Genomic DNA, 16,397 nt, shown 5'->3' on the forward strand with positions numbered 1-16,397 from the left:
CAACTTATTATTTACATTTACAGAACGTACACTAGTGCAAAAAAAATAAAAATAAATGTGTGGTCTTATTCTGTGTTGCTACTTAGGGATATAAAAAAACACACATAAATAGTTTTAGATTGAACTTGCAAAGAATTATAACTTAAGGTTTATAGTAGGGCTGCGAGATGTTAGGAAAACAAAGTAACTGTGACATTATCGCTATATCAAAAATGATTAAGTCACCTTTTATTGTCCCTTTGCAAGTGCAGTGTCAATCATGACTGGATGTATTGCACAGTTTGCACCACTTTAGTCAGAAACACATGATAACCAGTTATCTTTGCTTTCCTGCTAATCAATCAAGTTTCCATAGATGCATTAACTAAAGTCATTTGTCCATATTGTGTTTCAGAAATCCCTGTTGCTCTAGTTTGCGTCCATTCAAACTAGAATGAGATGGACCTTTATTTCCAGATGCATTCTATTTTACACTTGCTGATACTAAGCAGGTCACTTCCTCCTATGACAGGAGTACTGCAGTTTTAAAATGTTTTAAAAATTAGGAGGTGAAATGGAGCCCCTTAAAATAAAAAATATAGAGCAGAAATATGTATTATTGCTGGGTAAAACAAGACGACCAGACTGAATGAAAGCCAGTGGAAAGAGAGGGCAGCATTCCTCCAAGGTTATTTTATCATGAATAAGATTTAAAACCAAATGAATGTCCTAAATTTTATGGATCCATCCAACATTCATTGATTAAATGTGATATCAGATGACATATTTAGTGTTTGGGATACAGTAAAAAAGAGGTAAAAGAACATCAGTCAGAAAAATCTGAGCATTTTTCAGAAATACATTGGAGTCTTCAAAAAACAAACGGATCTCAATACAAAATTGCGAAACATGTAGGTGTGCCAACAGGCTTCAACAGCTAGCCTCTTTGTTTAAGAACACTAAGCTTTTCCGTTATATCTCCCCATAAAGTTCTTTTATGCACAATTGCTTTGTGCAATTACATGGTAATCAGATTTTTCTAAACATTTCTAATCGTAGCTTTAACCTAATCGCCATGAAGAAAGTTGTTTTGAATTAAAAACCAAGTGAGAGTAACAAGAAATTCGATTACAAACAGAACATTTCAAGATACAAATTACAATTTGAATTCAGAGGGTCCACTGTAAAAAAAAGACCAATGATTCTCCCGGGTATTGACGTTTAAGGAGGGACGTGCTCCCCACCTGTCTGAACACGTCCTCTTCCTGATGGGTAATGCGCACCAACTCCTGAATAAAGCCGTACGGAAGATTCCGGCACAGCATGTAAGGTACCAGCAGGGATTGTTGAAGGGGGCTCCTACATGCAGTCAGGAGACAAAACAGTGGAAAGAAAATTATGTCCTGAAGCAAGGTGAAAGAGTAGTTGCTATGAAGATGGCAAAAATAAACAACATAAAGAGAAAGTGGATGTGCTTTCTCACCGAGGCTGGGTCAGAGCTCCCTGGAGGACAAGGGCAACATGGGAAATACACTGAGAGCGAATGTTACTGAGAAGCTGGCTGACATTCGGTTGGCTGCACATCTGGAAAAAAACAACACATGAAACGAACACATGAACTACAGCTAAGTGTTTTTGTTTGTTTTTAATGGGCATGAAAACAGGAAATCACAAACCTAGAATGAGCAAATAGATTTTTTCAAAATGTAGACTACATCTAGTCTGCAGTAAGGGTTTTATTATAAATGAAGATGATTCAGGGTTCCCACACTTTGGTTCATATCAAAATCAAGAATTTTTCAGGACCAATTCTCTCAAACTCAAGAGCCACTTGCAGCGACATTTACCTTTACGAGGTAGCCTCAGTAAAATAACTGCAAAAATATGTATTAGCCTTAAGTACTTTGGTAACTGTTATTACTTGCTGGTCCAGGAGAAGTGAAACCTGCAAAGTCAATGACTCTACACAATCAGCTGGGTTTCCTTATATAAAAAACTTTTAACCAATGTCGGTATAACCTCTGTAAATGCCTTAAGGTGACATCTTGGTGCTATATAAATAAACCAATTTGAGTTGCTATATGATAGCAGTCAACAATACAACATTTCAACACAATGTCTGTTAACGTTCAACCACTGACCCGTCACTTGCACACAACTTGGTAGGTAAACTGGATTCTAAAAAACAAGGCAGAGACAACATAAAGCAGCTAATGAATGCCAACAACTAAAAAGCTACAACAACACATCAGGACTTCATCATCCTGTTAACAACTCGTACACAAATGATAAGTATTAAAATCAAGAACTACTTTCAATTTAAAAACAACACTTTTGTGATAAGCTCCTGCAGCCTGGTTGGACAATGCAGCTTTATCAGTGCTCTTCACTGAGAAGGCTTCACAACTAGGAAAATGTAGTTTTTGGGGTCCTTTAAAAAAAAGCACTCAACATAATTCTTTTTTTGGGAAGTCATGCATCCTGAAATGTGTATTATGCACCGAGTCGATGACTCTAAATAAAACTGACTAGCAATCCACCAATAGGAAGATTGCACGCACTGATGCATCTACTGTTTCAAACAAGCTAATCATGCTGACTGCATGAAGGACACAAGAATGCCACTGATGACAAAAAAAAAAAAAAACATGTCTCTGGACTTTCCAGGAAGGATACCCATCTTCTTGTTGCTTTTTTTTTTTATTATGATTCATAAACTTTCAAGGTTTTCAAAGACCTATGGGAACCCTGATGATCCCAAAATGGTCATTTTAACAACAGTCATCTTGTTGCATTGATGATAAAGGAAGAACAAAGAAATCTCGTCTTCCAGGCATTCGCCTACCTTGGGAGCTTTTCTTTCCTCCATGCCAACACTGTCAAAACGCTCAATGAGGTAGTTCAGCATCTCTGTCTCTTTGCACGTTTCAATGGTGAACCTGTCGCTGGCTGAATCACATGACATCCCTCCTCCAGAGGCACCCAGACTACAGTCAGACACAAAACACAAGCAGAGAGGAGAGTCAGGTCACAGAAGAAAACACAGCACAGTTAGGGGGAAGTTCCATCACATTAAACATAATCAAGTTGAAGAGATTCAAAAAGCACAAAAGTCTGGAGGACCCATAGTTTGCATCAGCAATGAGCTGTAGGTTGGGAAAAAAGGGTTTAGAAGTATTTAAATAATTAAGAGATTGCTCACAGAAAGTTATTGCAGGCAAAACTTACCTTTAAGCATTCACTAAAACAATAAGAGCTGTTAGTTTTCAGCTGCAACACAGTATGAGCTGCTTCAAATTTCAAAATCTAGTAGGAGTTACACTAAACTGGATTATTAGCATGCAATGCAGTCATGTTACTACAGCTCTCAAATATAAGGTTCAACACCAAAAACATTATCAGGTTCTTACTTCAAAGGAGTAGCACAACTAGCAATTGAGGAATGACAATAATGAAAAAAAAAAAGATAATCATCCGACTCAATCAGCCACTCTAATCTACTTGGCCGACTTGAACTACTAGTTTAAAAATCATACCTCTCTTTATAAATACAACTATTCATTTAGGTGAAATCTACCATATTGCAGTTTTCTCCATTCTCCATGGCACCATATCCTCTGTCTGTCTGTTAATTTACCTAAACTTTTTAATCATTTGATTCAAATACTTAACATAAACTTGCTGTTATTCTCATGATGCCCTCCTTTATTTACCCACCCTATTCCATCTTATAGCGTTTTTATCTGAATAGAAATTCTCTTGATAGGGACCAAATGGTTTTCACTCTCACCATCAAGGACTCACCCATCCCTCCATAAACTCAGATGTAGAGTCGGAGTGTCAGCTTGGCCCTCACTTTATCTTTAGAAACCCATATCAACATCACTCCCAGTTTCCCCTGCTTCAATTTATGTAATATTAGCCAGCTCCTGCCGTCCGTCACTCCTAGAATGATGAACCAGAATGATGCTGCCAACGTCATCTCCAGAATGCAATCCCACCTGTCAGTATTCAACTGTATTTAAAAGTTTAACTAGCTCCTGAACAGACACCACCAGGAATTCAAAATCCTGCAATCCTTCCATCCCCTCATATCTAATTAACAACCGCCACATTCCCAGTCCTTTATCAGCCTCTTCTGACCATCTTGGGATTCGTGGGCTTAAGCCGATCTCAGTTTTTCCATTTATATAAATCCCTGCTGTAGTCTTGTCTATCCAATCAAGCATTCTCACTCCAACTGAGTGTCCTTTTATTTTACTCTCATTTTTTTTCCCCATCTGACAAAGATGCAAATAATACAGCAGAACACCCACAAAAAAAAGTTAATATCAAAACCAAAATAGGTTTTCCACATAATCCCCCTGAGATGTTATGTAACGCTTCCCCTTCAGCATGCATACAAAGACAATGAACGGAACATCCAACCAACAGCTGGATGGCCATCAATTTCTTTTGTTATGAGACGGGTCTACTTGAGCAGCCCTAGTGGTAAGCCAGTTGGAGCCACATCCATGTGCAAGCGTGCACAAAAACAATCACCACACACCAAGCGTTGGTGTACCTGGACCCAAACTGAACCTGTGCAAAATCCTCTTCCTCCTCCTCAGACTCTTCATCACTGCTGTCTTGGGACATGTCAGAAAGGGCAAAAAACAGGAGCGACAAGGGACTAACAGGACAAGAAAGGGTAAGATTTAAGAAAAAGAACAAATAGACTGGAAGAGACAAAAATATGTAATAAGTATACAGTGACAGTAAAGAAAAAGAGGAAAGTAGGACAAATAAAACTGCTCTCTAATAGTGGATTAATACTAATACTGTGGATTAATTAAGATGAATTCAAAGCTCACAAAAGAAACAGACATGATCCGGGAGTTACTGTGACACAAGGACACACAGGTCAGACCTTAAGAACTTTAGGCAAATTGAAAGATGTCTTTATCAAATCCAAAATAAAGTTTCAGCTATAGGGATAAATGCATCTTTAATAAGATGAGGGCCCTTTAATATCCACAACTACAATGTGCAAATTTATATAAACCTCACCACAAGTGGGTCATTCAAGCAACCTTATCCTGTAAATCATCCCATCCAACATCATCAAAGTGTCAGTATTTAACATGGGATGCTTTAAAACGTTGAAGTGTGAAGAAGAAAGAAACAAGACTTTTAGCAATATAATGTCATTACTGCTGGACATAAATTCTGTGCTTGGAAAATTCTTGGTTCTTTGCCATTTGTAAAGGGTAAAGTTGTTGACTAATTTATACTGAACATTTAGCTTATTTACATCATGTCTAACCTAAAGATTGGGGGGAGGGGGGTTCAGAAAGGACTCAGTTTATTGACTCGGTCACACACATACAAATGACAGATGAGATACCTAGATGATGGCATCCTGGCAGCAAAGGCAGCTTGTCGAGCTCTCATTCTGGGAGAAGAAGGGCCAACAGGAAGGGTTGAGGAGGGGCGATGGTTCCCAGACCTTGGTGAGCTCAAAATAATGGACTGGGGGCTTAAAGGTGTGGCTGGAAGTGGGGTGTTTGGAGGAACGGAAGGTGTAGCTGGACTGGGAGAAAGACCAGGGAAACTATATCCTCTGGGAACTGGGCTGAGTGGAGAAGAGGCTGCCCAGGGTGTGGTGACGGAATAGGGACGATATCGCTGAGAGATGGGCATGGGGGTAGATGAGGGATTAAGGGAGAGCCTGGTACTAGGAGTGGCAGGTGGGCTGGGGGGAACTACAAACTGTGGTGTGGAGGTGGCTGCAGGTAGAGTGGGTGTAGTAGGGGTAGAGAGAGATGGGCAAGTTCTTCCTGCTGCATTCAAAGCCATTGGATGAGGACTACCGCAACCATATAAACTGTGAATAGCATTGATATTAAGATCAAGGGAGGGTCCATTGACAACAATACCAGAACAAACAAAAAATGAATAAAAAAATGAAGACAAGAAAATCCACACAGACTTTAAGGCAAGGAGAAATTTAAGGGAAATTACATTACAACCATCACACCTCTTAAATGTGTTTCCCTGATGGTGGGTAATTACCTGGACAGAGAGCTGGCTCCAAAGGAGCCTGCACTGGGGCCCATTGGGCTGCTGCCTTGACTAGAAGGCTGCACCAGCGTCAGGCGGTGGTCGGGGGATTTTGCGGCTGCAATGGGCTGAGAAGTGGCAGTCAAGCTGGCGAAAGGGTTGTGGACATTTGACTGGGACGACATCATTAACACTTCCATCAGAATCTGGCTGATGAGGTCTTTGAAGTCGGAGTACACTGAAAGATTCCCAATCATGTAGTTTATTAAATATCATCAAAAGCAACCATTTAAAAGTAACTACAGTTCAAATGTTGACATAAAGCAAAAAGTTAAGGTTCAGAAAAATACCATCTCTAGGGTTTTGGTGAAAATCTGTAGCTAGTGAAGGGAGAAAGATAACATCTCTGTCCTGCTCCTTCCACGATACGCGGAGGATCTTGGAAATCAGCTGAAGAGCCTGATCTTCAGAGACATCAGAATTTGCAGAGGTTTCCTGCAGAGGAAAGTTGATCAGGTCACAGACATGTTGCCAGAATCAGAAACAAGATTATTTACAAGTTAGCAGTTGTTTCCTTAAAAGGTCTAAATATCAAATCTTGAATCACTGTTCACCTTCTCAGTCAAGTTTCTCTTCTCCCTGCGGTCACTGTCCTCCACCTCCATGTTTTCAATCCCTGAGTCCACATCCACCTGGGACATGCTGAGGAAAGCAAAAGGGAAAAAAAATTTTTTTTAAATAGTATATTCAAAAAAATTCTAATTTCTTGTCCAACATACAACAAAATATCTCTTCTGAGAGACGAGAGTAAAACATATTTATAGCTACTTTTTATATAATTAACAAACAGCATCTAATGGGAATGCAAGGCAATAAAAAAAAAAAATCTCACCTCTTTTCGCAGGAGGCAGGGTCAATGTCCATGCTCTGCGATCGAGACAAACTCTGAGACTGTGTCTCGAGGCTGTTGGAGGGGGAGCTGGAGAGGGAGCTTACACCTTCACTGCTCTGACTGCCATACGCCACCCCTGCAGGACAGCAAGTACAGTAGAACCCAGGATTTTTCTCAAATATCTGCTAGATTTTCAGTTAAACATATAAAGTTATTTACCCATCTTATATGTGTGGTATAAAATATCAGAAATGTATTCATTCCCTTCTCAATTATCAACTGAATGATAATTGTTCCCTATCAAACCATACTTAAAGTAACGCTCCTGGTATTAGGCTGTTTAATTTTTGGTACTGAAGTTAAAGTTTTTGGACTTGGAACGCCTCAGTGCCATCGCCCTTATCCTCAGTTCTCTCCACAGATTCTTTATCAGACTGGAGTTAGAAGTTGAACTTTGACTGGGCTGCCATAAACTTTACTATTACTTCCAGTCAAAAGAAATATGAAAGTAAAATATTAAAGATTTATCTAGGGCACACAAATAAATCCAGTGTGATTCTGATCTATTAAGATTCCAGATGAGGACTGCAGCGACAACGCATTGTTTGTGTGCTGGTGCTCTTTTAAGATTGGGTACAAGATTGAAAAAATTTGTATAAGTGGTTCAGACACTCCATTTCCATGAGAGTTTTGTGAGTACAAATAGCAATATGAGAGAGGAAAGGAAGTAAAGGGAAACTCCAAACCATGGAGTTTGTTTCACCTGATTTAATTTCATAAAAAGTCTTCTTTAAAGAATCTTTGGCTATCCGATTATTAATAATTTCATTGGAAAAATAATAGATTACAAAATAATTGTTAGTCGCAGTTTTACTTCACAAGTATGTCAAAGTGGAGCAAGCAAAATTATTTTAACAGAAGATCATAAAGGTTATTTTTAAAACATTATTGCTAATCCTAATAGAACAGCTGATTTTGTCAGCCCATACTGCTGATCATCCAAGCAGTCCTGTGATGTTATAGTGTTCCTTTTTTTCTAATATTTCATACCCCTCAAACATAAACGCTGACAATATAAAGATTTTTTTTACAGTTTTGTACAAACAATGTTTTGTTTTTTACTTGTATGGCCGAAAGAAAACATCCATAGGCTAATTAAATACAGAGTCACACCAAAGCTTATAAAATTGGTTGATACAGATAAAAATTTGATGATAATGAAGGGAGAGTTTTAATATTTAACCTAAAGGATTGCTGCCAGTTCAGCTAACACAGCATAGTGTCTAAAGCATGCATATCCACCAGACTGATTCCTTACCAGAGGTTCCCATAGGGGATGTGGCAGGGGTTCCACTGTGGACATTGAGGCCCAAAGATTGGGAGGCAGCTGGTGTTACAGGTTGGGGTGAGATGCCTGAGGGGCCAGGGAGGGGTCCAGGTGGAGTCTCTCTCTGTGGGGATGTGAGGGGGGTACTGAGCGGGGTGCTGGGTTGTGATGTCTGTCCTCCTGCCAGCCGTGCCAGCCGCCTTCTGCGGATCTATAAAATGACGTATAGAGCTAACAGCCTCCTACTTTGTGGATACCAGTTCACAGATGGATTTGTGGCAACATAAGAGAGCATGAAACATAACATCACTGCACAACACCAAATTCGGAAATAACTGCATGGGCTGCAATAAATTTCACAGTTCATGCAGCCTTTCCAACACTAGCAATAAGTATTGGTGGATGCAGCAGAAATATTTATTTATTTATTAGGACATTATAATGCGAGAAAGTCTATAATACACTAAGTTGCTTTATTCTAAAAACATCACATATCAGGTCATTTGGGCAGGATCATCAAAAATTACTTCAAGGTCAGCTGAGACTTTAGAAAACATTTTTCCACAGGCTTGTTTAGATTGAACAGGACTGTGTTTTTGGCCAGGCTGTAATAAGTAAGGAAAAAAATTCCATTGTGTGGAATCATTCAGTGAAGGGTTTGTATTTGTACTGTAAATTAGGCTTATCATTTTGTTTTATCTTATGTCTCCTTTAGATGATGGTTAGGTTTAGCAAAGTGGATATCTGCTGGTAAAGACAAAGTAAACATAAATGACAGAGTAGGGTTAATTGGACTTTTCTTCTTCCTTAAATACCTTTCAGCCCTCATCTCAAAAGGCTTAATTTCTGATTATAGGTTGGAAGTAACAAGAGATTTTAACAAAGTCCTTAGGTGCTTAAACTTGATTAAATTAAAGTAGGGTATGTTATTTTTTGAGGGGGCAACAATATTATACATCTGAAAATAAAATCTTATAGTTAAAATCCCTCTTATAGTGTTATAGTATCTGAACAACCTCAGTATGCACTACGTGCAATCTGATATGTTTTAATTGTCGTATGTACCAACCTAACCCAACTAGGAGTTATAAAATCCTTCATCCCAGCATGTATTAAACTGCACTTTACCTGCCTTTTGACATAATATTTACAATAATTCACTTAAAATTGAACGTTAAAAGCCTAAATTGTGTTTCAAATACAAACTGTAAAAAAATTACCACACATCCCAGATGTTTTTAAATGGTTAAGTCCGGGGCGTATTGTACCTAAGAGGATTAGGGCCATAGGAAAAAAAAAAAAAAAAAAAGTTAACTGATTTTAAACTATTACTTCAGTTTAACATGGGAAAAAAGTCAGAATTCTGACTTTAATTTCAGAATTTTGGATCGTAATGTAGATTGGCACCATACAGGAAGAGATGTGGGAGCACACAGCTTCACTGACAAATATGTAAATTGTTTGAGAGGGCCAGTGGCATATTGGTGGAAAATTAGGCGACTTTTATGTGCCCAAGGGGTCCCTGGTGATGCTATTTCATTAATGGAAGAGCAGGACATGATTAACACAAGAGAGCTAGTTTAGTCTCTAAAAGAGACATGGCTACGGCTTGATGCCAACATGTTTTTTAGCTGTCAAATTTAATTTAGAATTCTGAAAATAAAGTCAGAATTGTGAGAAAAAAGTCAGAATTTTGACTTTAATCTCAGAATTCATTTAGAATTTTGAGAATAAAGTCAGAATTGTGAGAAAAAAAGTCAGAATTATGAGAATAAAGTCAGAATTGTGAGAAAAAAGTCAGAATTATGACTTTTTTTTCATATTGTACTGAAATGAAATTTTAAAATCGGTTAACTCTTTTTTTCAGTGGCCCTAATCCTCTTCCATAGTATTGAGTAAGAAAAGGTGTGTGTCATTTTCAATGTCCAAGGGAAGCATCACTGTTAACTCTGCTGTGGTGCTCCACTGTTTTCATGTTTGCCCCTTTCTGCTGAGTCGTTTCGCAAACATATTTAGCCAATGTTAGCAACAATAAGACGTTTTTTTGTTTTGTTTATTTACAAGCAATATATTTTAATAAATAGTTCAACATTTTGTTTTCTTTAGGCTTCCATAATGCAAAGGGGAAAATAAATTAATATTTCGTTGCGTTTAACCACAAACAATGTTAAACACTTGCTTATGAGCTAACCGTAACCAGTTAGCACCGTCCTCCTGCTAAATGACACGGCACAGGCAACTTCAAAGCCTTTCTCTAATTTATTACGCATAACATAGAAAAACATGTATTCATATGATTAAAACGTTTGGGATTCGGGTTGACCTAGTCAGATAATACTGTATTTTCGGTGAAATAATTGTAGAATTGAGCCAGCGAGTGGTTTCTTTCTTTCACGTTAAGCTAACATTAGTGCTACCTTTTGTAGCAACCAGGCTCGCTTTAAGACGCTGTTGAAGCTTTGAGAAGGAAATAGTAGTTCTGAAAAACGTAACACCAGTTAAACGAGGCTTCGCTCTGTAATTATTAAATGAATTGATCCATTGTCACCTTACCTCATCTGCGCTCAACTCTTCCATCCTGGCAGCTAAGTCAACTAGCTATTTCACTTTCAGTTGCTTCGGAGTGCCAGCCAGAGCCAGCTAGCTAGCTTCGATTAGGACCGAATATGCATAGTTTAACTCGTTCAACGAATAAATGTCAGTCCGGATTGTCCCCGAGTTAAAAACTAGGACACCGATATACGATAGATGGAGAGCTGCAGATCTCCCAAAAAATCTCTTGTTTGGTAGTTTTTCTACCGAGAAGCAAACAAAAAGAAAAGTAGCTAGCTATTATATACGTCAAAATACAACAGCGGCCATTTTGGCTCTACATCAGGTCACGTGACTATTGATGCTTAGGGGGAATGCTGCGTCACTGCGTGGAAAATACCTTTAAGTAGTGGTGAATTGAACAGAACCAATGAGGTTTACGAATTTTATGTAGCCATTTATTTGTTTCTCTACGTTGATCCGCCAGAAACATACAAATTGAATTAGTAAATTAATTCACCAACTCCATCCTTAATCTTTTTGTTGTTGTTTTTCCTTAGATTCTGCCATGAGAAATCACTTATTTTTCAAATATAACGTTCCATATGGTAAATTAAAAGATTTAAAAACAAAAAAGAAAAAAGGGGATGATTGTTTTCTCCTAATCAGACTTGGAAATAACTTTCCATTTCTATTGTGTCTACAGCTTCCTGCAAATATAGACATTTTCATTTATGCTGAAATGTCTTGTTTACTGTTTATCTGATTATATGTGTATGGTTTTATGTTATAAGATAAAATCCACATCTGTTTTTAAACTGTATTTGCTATTTGCTCTGTTGGGGAACCCATTGTACCTCACCTGAAAATGTGAAGCTCAAAAAGTAATACCAATAACTCTGTAATGTTTTAAAAGAAACATTTTATCTGAGAAATGTGGAAACCAAAAAATGACTGAAACTGAGAAGCTGCATGATTTGTGAAAACACAAGCAGCTTACTAGTTACTTTACAAAACACACACACTGAATAGGCCTACAGTAAAAAGCTGAGAGCTGAACAACCTACAATTAATGGCAGAATTAACTATCCAGAAAATCTACACCGGAAACAAATCAAAATCTATATACGGTAAGTAATTTTCTCTTAAAATAAGTGCATTTGTTCTTAGATTGAGGAGGTAAAAGAGACATTTTGCCAATGGAACGAGACAATTTACACTTAAAATAACAAAACACAATCACATTGTCTCATTTCAAGCACATATGATCTAATTACCTTATTTTAAGAATAAAAATACTCCATTGTGGGCCGGATCTATCAAAGGTTTGCGTGTATAAAAACGTGAGCTATTTCATTGCGCACGCTAAAAAATGTACAAACTGATCTATCAACAGCGTGCTAAAAGGATTTGGTCTTTAAAACGTGCTAAATAGCGCCTCTTATCCATTTAGTACTTTTTCTGCAATGAATATGCAATATGGGGCGTTTACACGCAAAAGTGCGTCTTGTGGGAGGAGAACATGTAAATATATTAATTTAGCACTCGCAAAGTGATTTATCAAACCTGAAAGCAATTTTGCCAACGGTATCTGACTCTATATTTAACACGTTTCAAAAGAAGGTGCAAATGGTCTGTATGCGTAATTGCGCACACATGGCAGCGGTTATTGTCGCAAAAGGAGACATAGAAATGAAGCAAGGAGACGCAGAGAACGCATTTTTTCACTCCTTGTGAATATTTTTGGAATGAACGAGGAAACGATCATCAAAACATATCGTTTATCCAGCATTGCCATTTTGGAGCTGTTGGGGGAACTCCGAATGGATTTGGAGCCAGCCACAAGGAGGACCCATGCAATACCAGATATCACAAAACTCCTTGCAACATGGCACTTTTTTGCATCTGGGATCTCCCAATCTCGTTTTTCAGAAGTGCTGTCCGACGTTTTAAATTCCATGTCGCCCTGACGCCCTACCGGAGAACCCCGACCTCTGCGCCTGTGGAGCAACATGCCAATGCTGCGGGGATGCGTAGTCATCTCATCCACAGTCCCATTGTGAGCCATTTGGTATGTGCATTTATCTACAGGCCAATACAAAACACCTGTTTTTTTTTTTTGTTGTTTTTTTTTTTGTTTTTACTGCAGTGAAGTAGAAATTCAGCCACATACCACCTTAGGGAATAAAGGTTGCCAAAGTTTATATATATATATATATATATATATATATATATATATATATATATATATATATATATATATATATATATATATATATATATATATATATATATATATATATATATATATATATATATAATTTTTTTATTTTTTTGGAGGGGGTGGGGGTGTCACTGTAAGATAAAAATTTCTTAATGCACTAGTTTGCACAAACTACTTTGCCGCAAACCACAAAACGCGCAAAACCATCATTTAAATAGGGCGTCTCCAACGGTTTTGCACCTGCCACCAGTTACGCAATCGCTCTTGTTAAATCACCCGCAAACCATGGTTCAGCCCCTCGCGCAAAATTCCAGTTTGCGAGCGCAAATTACTGCACGCAAAATTGGATCTTGATAAATCCGGCCCTGTGTGCATTTCCATTGGCAAATCACCTCATTTACCTACTCAAATTAAGGGTAAATACAATGAATTTAAGAAATTTTTACATATTTCTAGATCGTTTTTCAAGCGTATAAACTCAAAACAAAACTTCCTGGCTGTGCTTGAAGTCTATGTACTTTTGGCACATAGGCTTGAGAATATAAATGTTAAGTATTTAGGTTTAAATAAGTAAGCAACCGTTTTACATTTACAGATTTTTTTTACAGATTTTCTGGGAGATTTTGTTTTTGCATTAAAGCATTTATCCATGCCTTTTCACACCTCTAGCATGAAACTAGAGGAAAACTAGAAACACGTAACTAGAAACTATAATGTGCTTTCTTTCACCTCTGATTATGACATCCATGAAGTCTAAATAATCATAAACACGCAGAAGCAAAGTTAGGCGTAAATATACACACACTCTGGCAGACTTAGATGTATAAGATACTTTGTAAATTAACTGAGATGTTTCTTCTGACTCTAACTGAATGTGCAGAGGGAATTAAAGATATGGGAGATGGCAACAACACCCTCCACCAGCAATGGCACTCATCATCAAAGAAAAACAGTCAAATAAAGATGTTAACGTACATTTTTTTAGAAGGGTAAAAATCTTTTAAAATCCTTTTTTATTTTTTACTTTTGTCATCTATTTACGTTATTTTGTCTGTAGATATATGCCTATATATCTTATTCCTTATCATGTTGATGTGAACTTTGGTTGAATAAATCTTCTAGGAGTATAAATAATTGGTCTTTGAAGTGTAAAAATGAGATTTTTACCACCGTGCAAAGGACAATTTTATTTAACCTACCATTCCCACTTTTCTTTTCACTTTTTTATGTACCAAAAATCAGAAGACTGACTGAAAGTTTTTGTTTCAAAGGAAATTTATTAACAAAATTCAAATCATATAAAAACGTATCCCAAACATATTTTCTATAAATGTATCTTACATACCTTGCATAGGCTATCTAAATATACACACTTGGAATTTCAAAACTGGCACAGTGATTTTAAATTGAACAGAAGGAGCCTTAGGGGAGTGTTTTAAATAGAGGAAAGTTGTTTTTTTGTTTTTTTTCAGCCAGCTGAAAAAAACAACAACCTTTGACGCATCTCTGATGCTTCAGTGTTCATCTGATGAGCATAAATTCAGCTCTACAATGGTTTACAAATAGTGCAGCGATGCCACCTATTGGCACAAGTTGTACTGCATGTTCACCCAGCCGCAGGCCCACATCCCAGAAACCACAGGGTCTAGAAGGGTGTGGTTTTGTCCTTCAGGGTCAGCAGTAGCAGATGCCCTCCATCACTGGGTGAATGTTCCCAAAACACTTCTTTTTTCCCTCTTCACTCATTAACATTCTTCTTAAACACCTGCTTGCAGATCTGTCCATCACAGTACAGCTCCTAAAGAGAAAAAATGTACCAGAACTTTATAATAAATGCATTTTTATGTAAGTATTTAAGTATATAAAACTGATAAAAGTCCAAATATGCCTTATATTTTTCCTACCAGGTGGAGCTTGTCACCTTCAACCCAGTGAGCCCAGCCTCTGTTCTTCTTCTCTCCAGTCTGCTCACATGTCAGCTTATTTCCCTGCCATGTCACTGTGGACTGCGCCGATGGAAGACAAAAAAAGGTGGGAGGTTTGATCAGAACAGCAACACAAAATCAGCACATCCATACTTCCTACAGACTCCTGGTATATGTATGATTATGATCTCCGTTCTCACCTTGATGTGTCTGTTGTCCAGTCCCTTTGTAAACTCCTCAAACTCATGGCCGATTTTGAAGGATATGGTGTAGTTTCTGAAGGTGCTGACAGTTTTAACAATGTACTGGTCTCCCTGCTGCTCAATAACCTTCTTCAGCTTTAGCCTCAGGGCAATTTTTCTCAAATGAACACTGATACCTGGAAGAGCAGAGGAATCCATCAGGAAAACTTCAGTGTTGTACCATATATAACTGCTGAAACATTTCAGCAACATTTCAATGTTGCCGTACATCCATGCATTTCACAACAGAAAAAGAGTATCTCATTAAACTTTACATCCAGTTGCATATTTTTGGAATAAAACTCACCAAGTGCTTTCATGTAGCCATCAAAGTTGACATTGCTGATCATGTCCCATGTTCCACACACACTGGTTGGCATGATGATTTCTCTTTGTTTCTTTGCTCAGGGATTAGTTAGCGTGATTTCTGTGATCTTCAAGCTGGTTATCTGATGCAGAGTGTAGGGGTGAGCTTATAAATAAGCTCTGCTTTCGGGAAAACCCCCTGTGAGATAATGGTGGGCGTGTCCCCTGTTCACTTGTTGTTCAGGTGAAGATTGTGTGAGTATGGTGAGAAAGGCTTTTATCTGTGGAAACGGTGGTAATGGAAAGCCGAGACACGTCTGACAGGTTCAACTTTTAAAACTATGCCTCAGGTGTTAAAACGAAAACAAAACAAAAAAAACCCCAGACCTCTTTGTTTACTGTTAAAAATTTCCACTCAGATTTTAGGAAAACGTAGAAAAATTGTAGAAACTGTAGGGGAAACAAAAAACAAGCAAAACATTTTTACCTTAGTTTTAAAAATTTATTGAGGAAATCATGAAAAGACTGATTCAAAAGCACAATTTGGTTTAAGTTTTTATCAGTAGCGTCAAATTATTCGGCAAAATGTCACTCCTGGCATCATATTAAATTAGGATCAGCACTGATACTTTAACCACAGCTATCAAAGAATGAACTGTGAACTTATTTTTGCAGCAACAAAGTAAAACCGATGCAGAATCACTAAGGAATGCAGGATAGAGGAAATGAAATCAAACTCACTCCACAAGTAAATAAACAGCCTTTTATAGAAGGTTAAAAATGAGTAATCAACTGCCAAGGTTTATGAAACAGACACAGGTTTGGATTTATCCTACTGCTTTGTTTTTCACAGAAATCTTTAATATGGTGCGAAAGATTTTGATGCAATCTTGGATCTCAAACATTAATGCTAAGTTAATCATTTTCC

General features: G+C 37.7%; 2 protein-coding genes across 4 annotated transcripts in view; both read right to left on the reverse strand.

Annotated features, from left to right (window-relative positions):
- Positions 1-11,122, reverse strand: part of ube4b (ubiquitination factor E4B, UFD2 homolog (S. cerevisiae)) — a 30,059-nt gene extending 18,937 nt beyond the window's left edge. Inside the window, exons 1-11 of one of the 3 annotated variants that reach the window (XM_038305930.1) lie at positions 10,794-11,122; positions 8,232-8,451; positions 6,914-7,049; positions 6,636-6,723; positions 6,372-6,516; positions 6,034-6,259; positions 5,366-5,845; positions 4,544-4,651; positions 2,825-2,966; positions 1,463-1,563; positions 1,224-1,338 (exon numbers count right to left, since the gene is read on the reverse strand). In XM_038305930.1, the coding sequence (XP_038161858.1) occupies positions 1,224-1,338; positions 1,463-1,563; positions 2,825-2,966; positions 4,544-4,651; positions 5,366-5,845; positions 6,034-6,259; positions 6,372-6,516; positions 6,636-6,723; positions 6,914-7,049; positions 8,232-8,451; positions 10,794-10,817 (1,785 nt within the window). In that variant the 5' untranslated portion in view covers positions 10,818-11,122. The remainder of the gene's footprint in view (positions 1-1,223; positions 1,339-1,462; positions 1,564-2,824; positions 2,967-4,543; positions 4,652-5,365; positions 5,846-6,033; positions 6,260-6,371; positions 6,517-6,635; positions 6,724-6,913; positions 7,050-8,231; positions 8,452-10,793) is intronic. The other 2 variants (XM_038305931.1, XM_038305932.1) reach the window with 2 other exon arrangements.
- Positions 11,123-14,729: 3,607 nt separating this feature from the next.
- Positions 14,730-15,628, reverse strand: rbp7a (retinol binding protein 7a, cellular). Its single transcript, XM_038306006.1, has 4 exons — positions 15,471-15,628; positions 15,122-15,300; positions 14,901-15,002; positions 14,730-14,794 (listed from the first exon to the last, which is right to left on the reverse strand). The coding sequence occupies exons 1-4, from the start codon at positions 15,541-15,543 to the stop codon at positions 14,735-14,737; spliced, it is 414 nt and encodes a 137-aa protein (XP_038161934.1). The 5' UTR covers positions 15,544-15,628; the 3' UTR covers positions 14,730-14,734.
- Positions 15,629-16,397: the final 769 nt, after the last annotated feature.

This window comes from Cyprinodon tularosa, unplaced genomic scaffold, assembly GCF_016077235.1.
Source record: "Cyprinodon tularosa strain WSP-4 unplaced genomic scaffold, ASM1607723v1 ctg57, whole genome shotgun sequence".
Lineage (NCBI taxonomy): Eukaryota > Metazoa > Chordata > Actinopteri > Cyprinodontiformes > Cyprinodontidae > Cyprinodon > Cyprinodon tularosa.

Excerpts from the sequence above, each read along its gene's own strand:
- rbp7a (XM_038306006.1), bottom strand. The coding sequence starts at position 15,543 with ATGCCAACCAGTGTGTGTGGAACATGGGACATGATCAGCAATGTCAAC. Across the intron at positions 15,301-15,470 it reads TGGCTACATGAAAGCACTTG|GTATCAGTGTTCATTTGAGA; the intron begins GTGAGTTTTATT and ends CTGCTCTTCCAG. Across the intron at positions 15,003-15,121 it reads TGGACAACAGACACATCAAG|TCCACAGTGACATGGCAGGG; the intron begins GTGAGAACGGAG and ends CCATCGGCGCAG.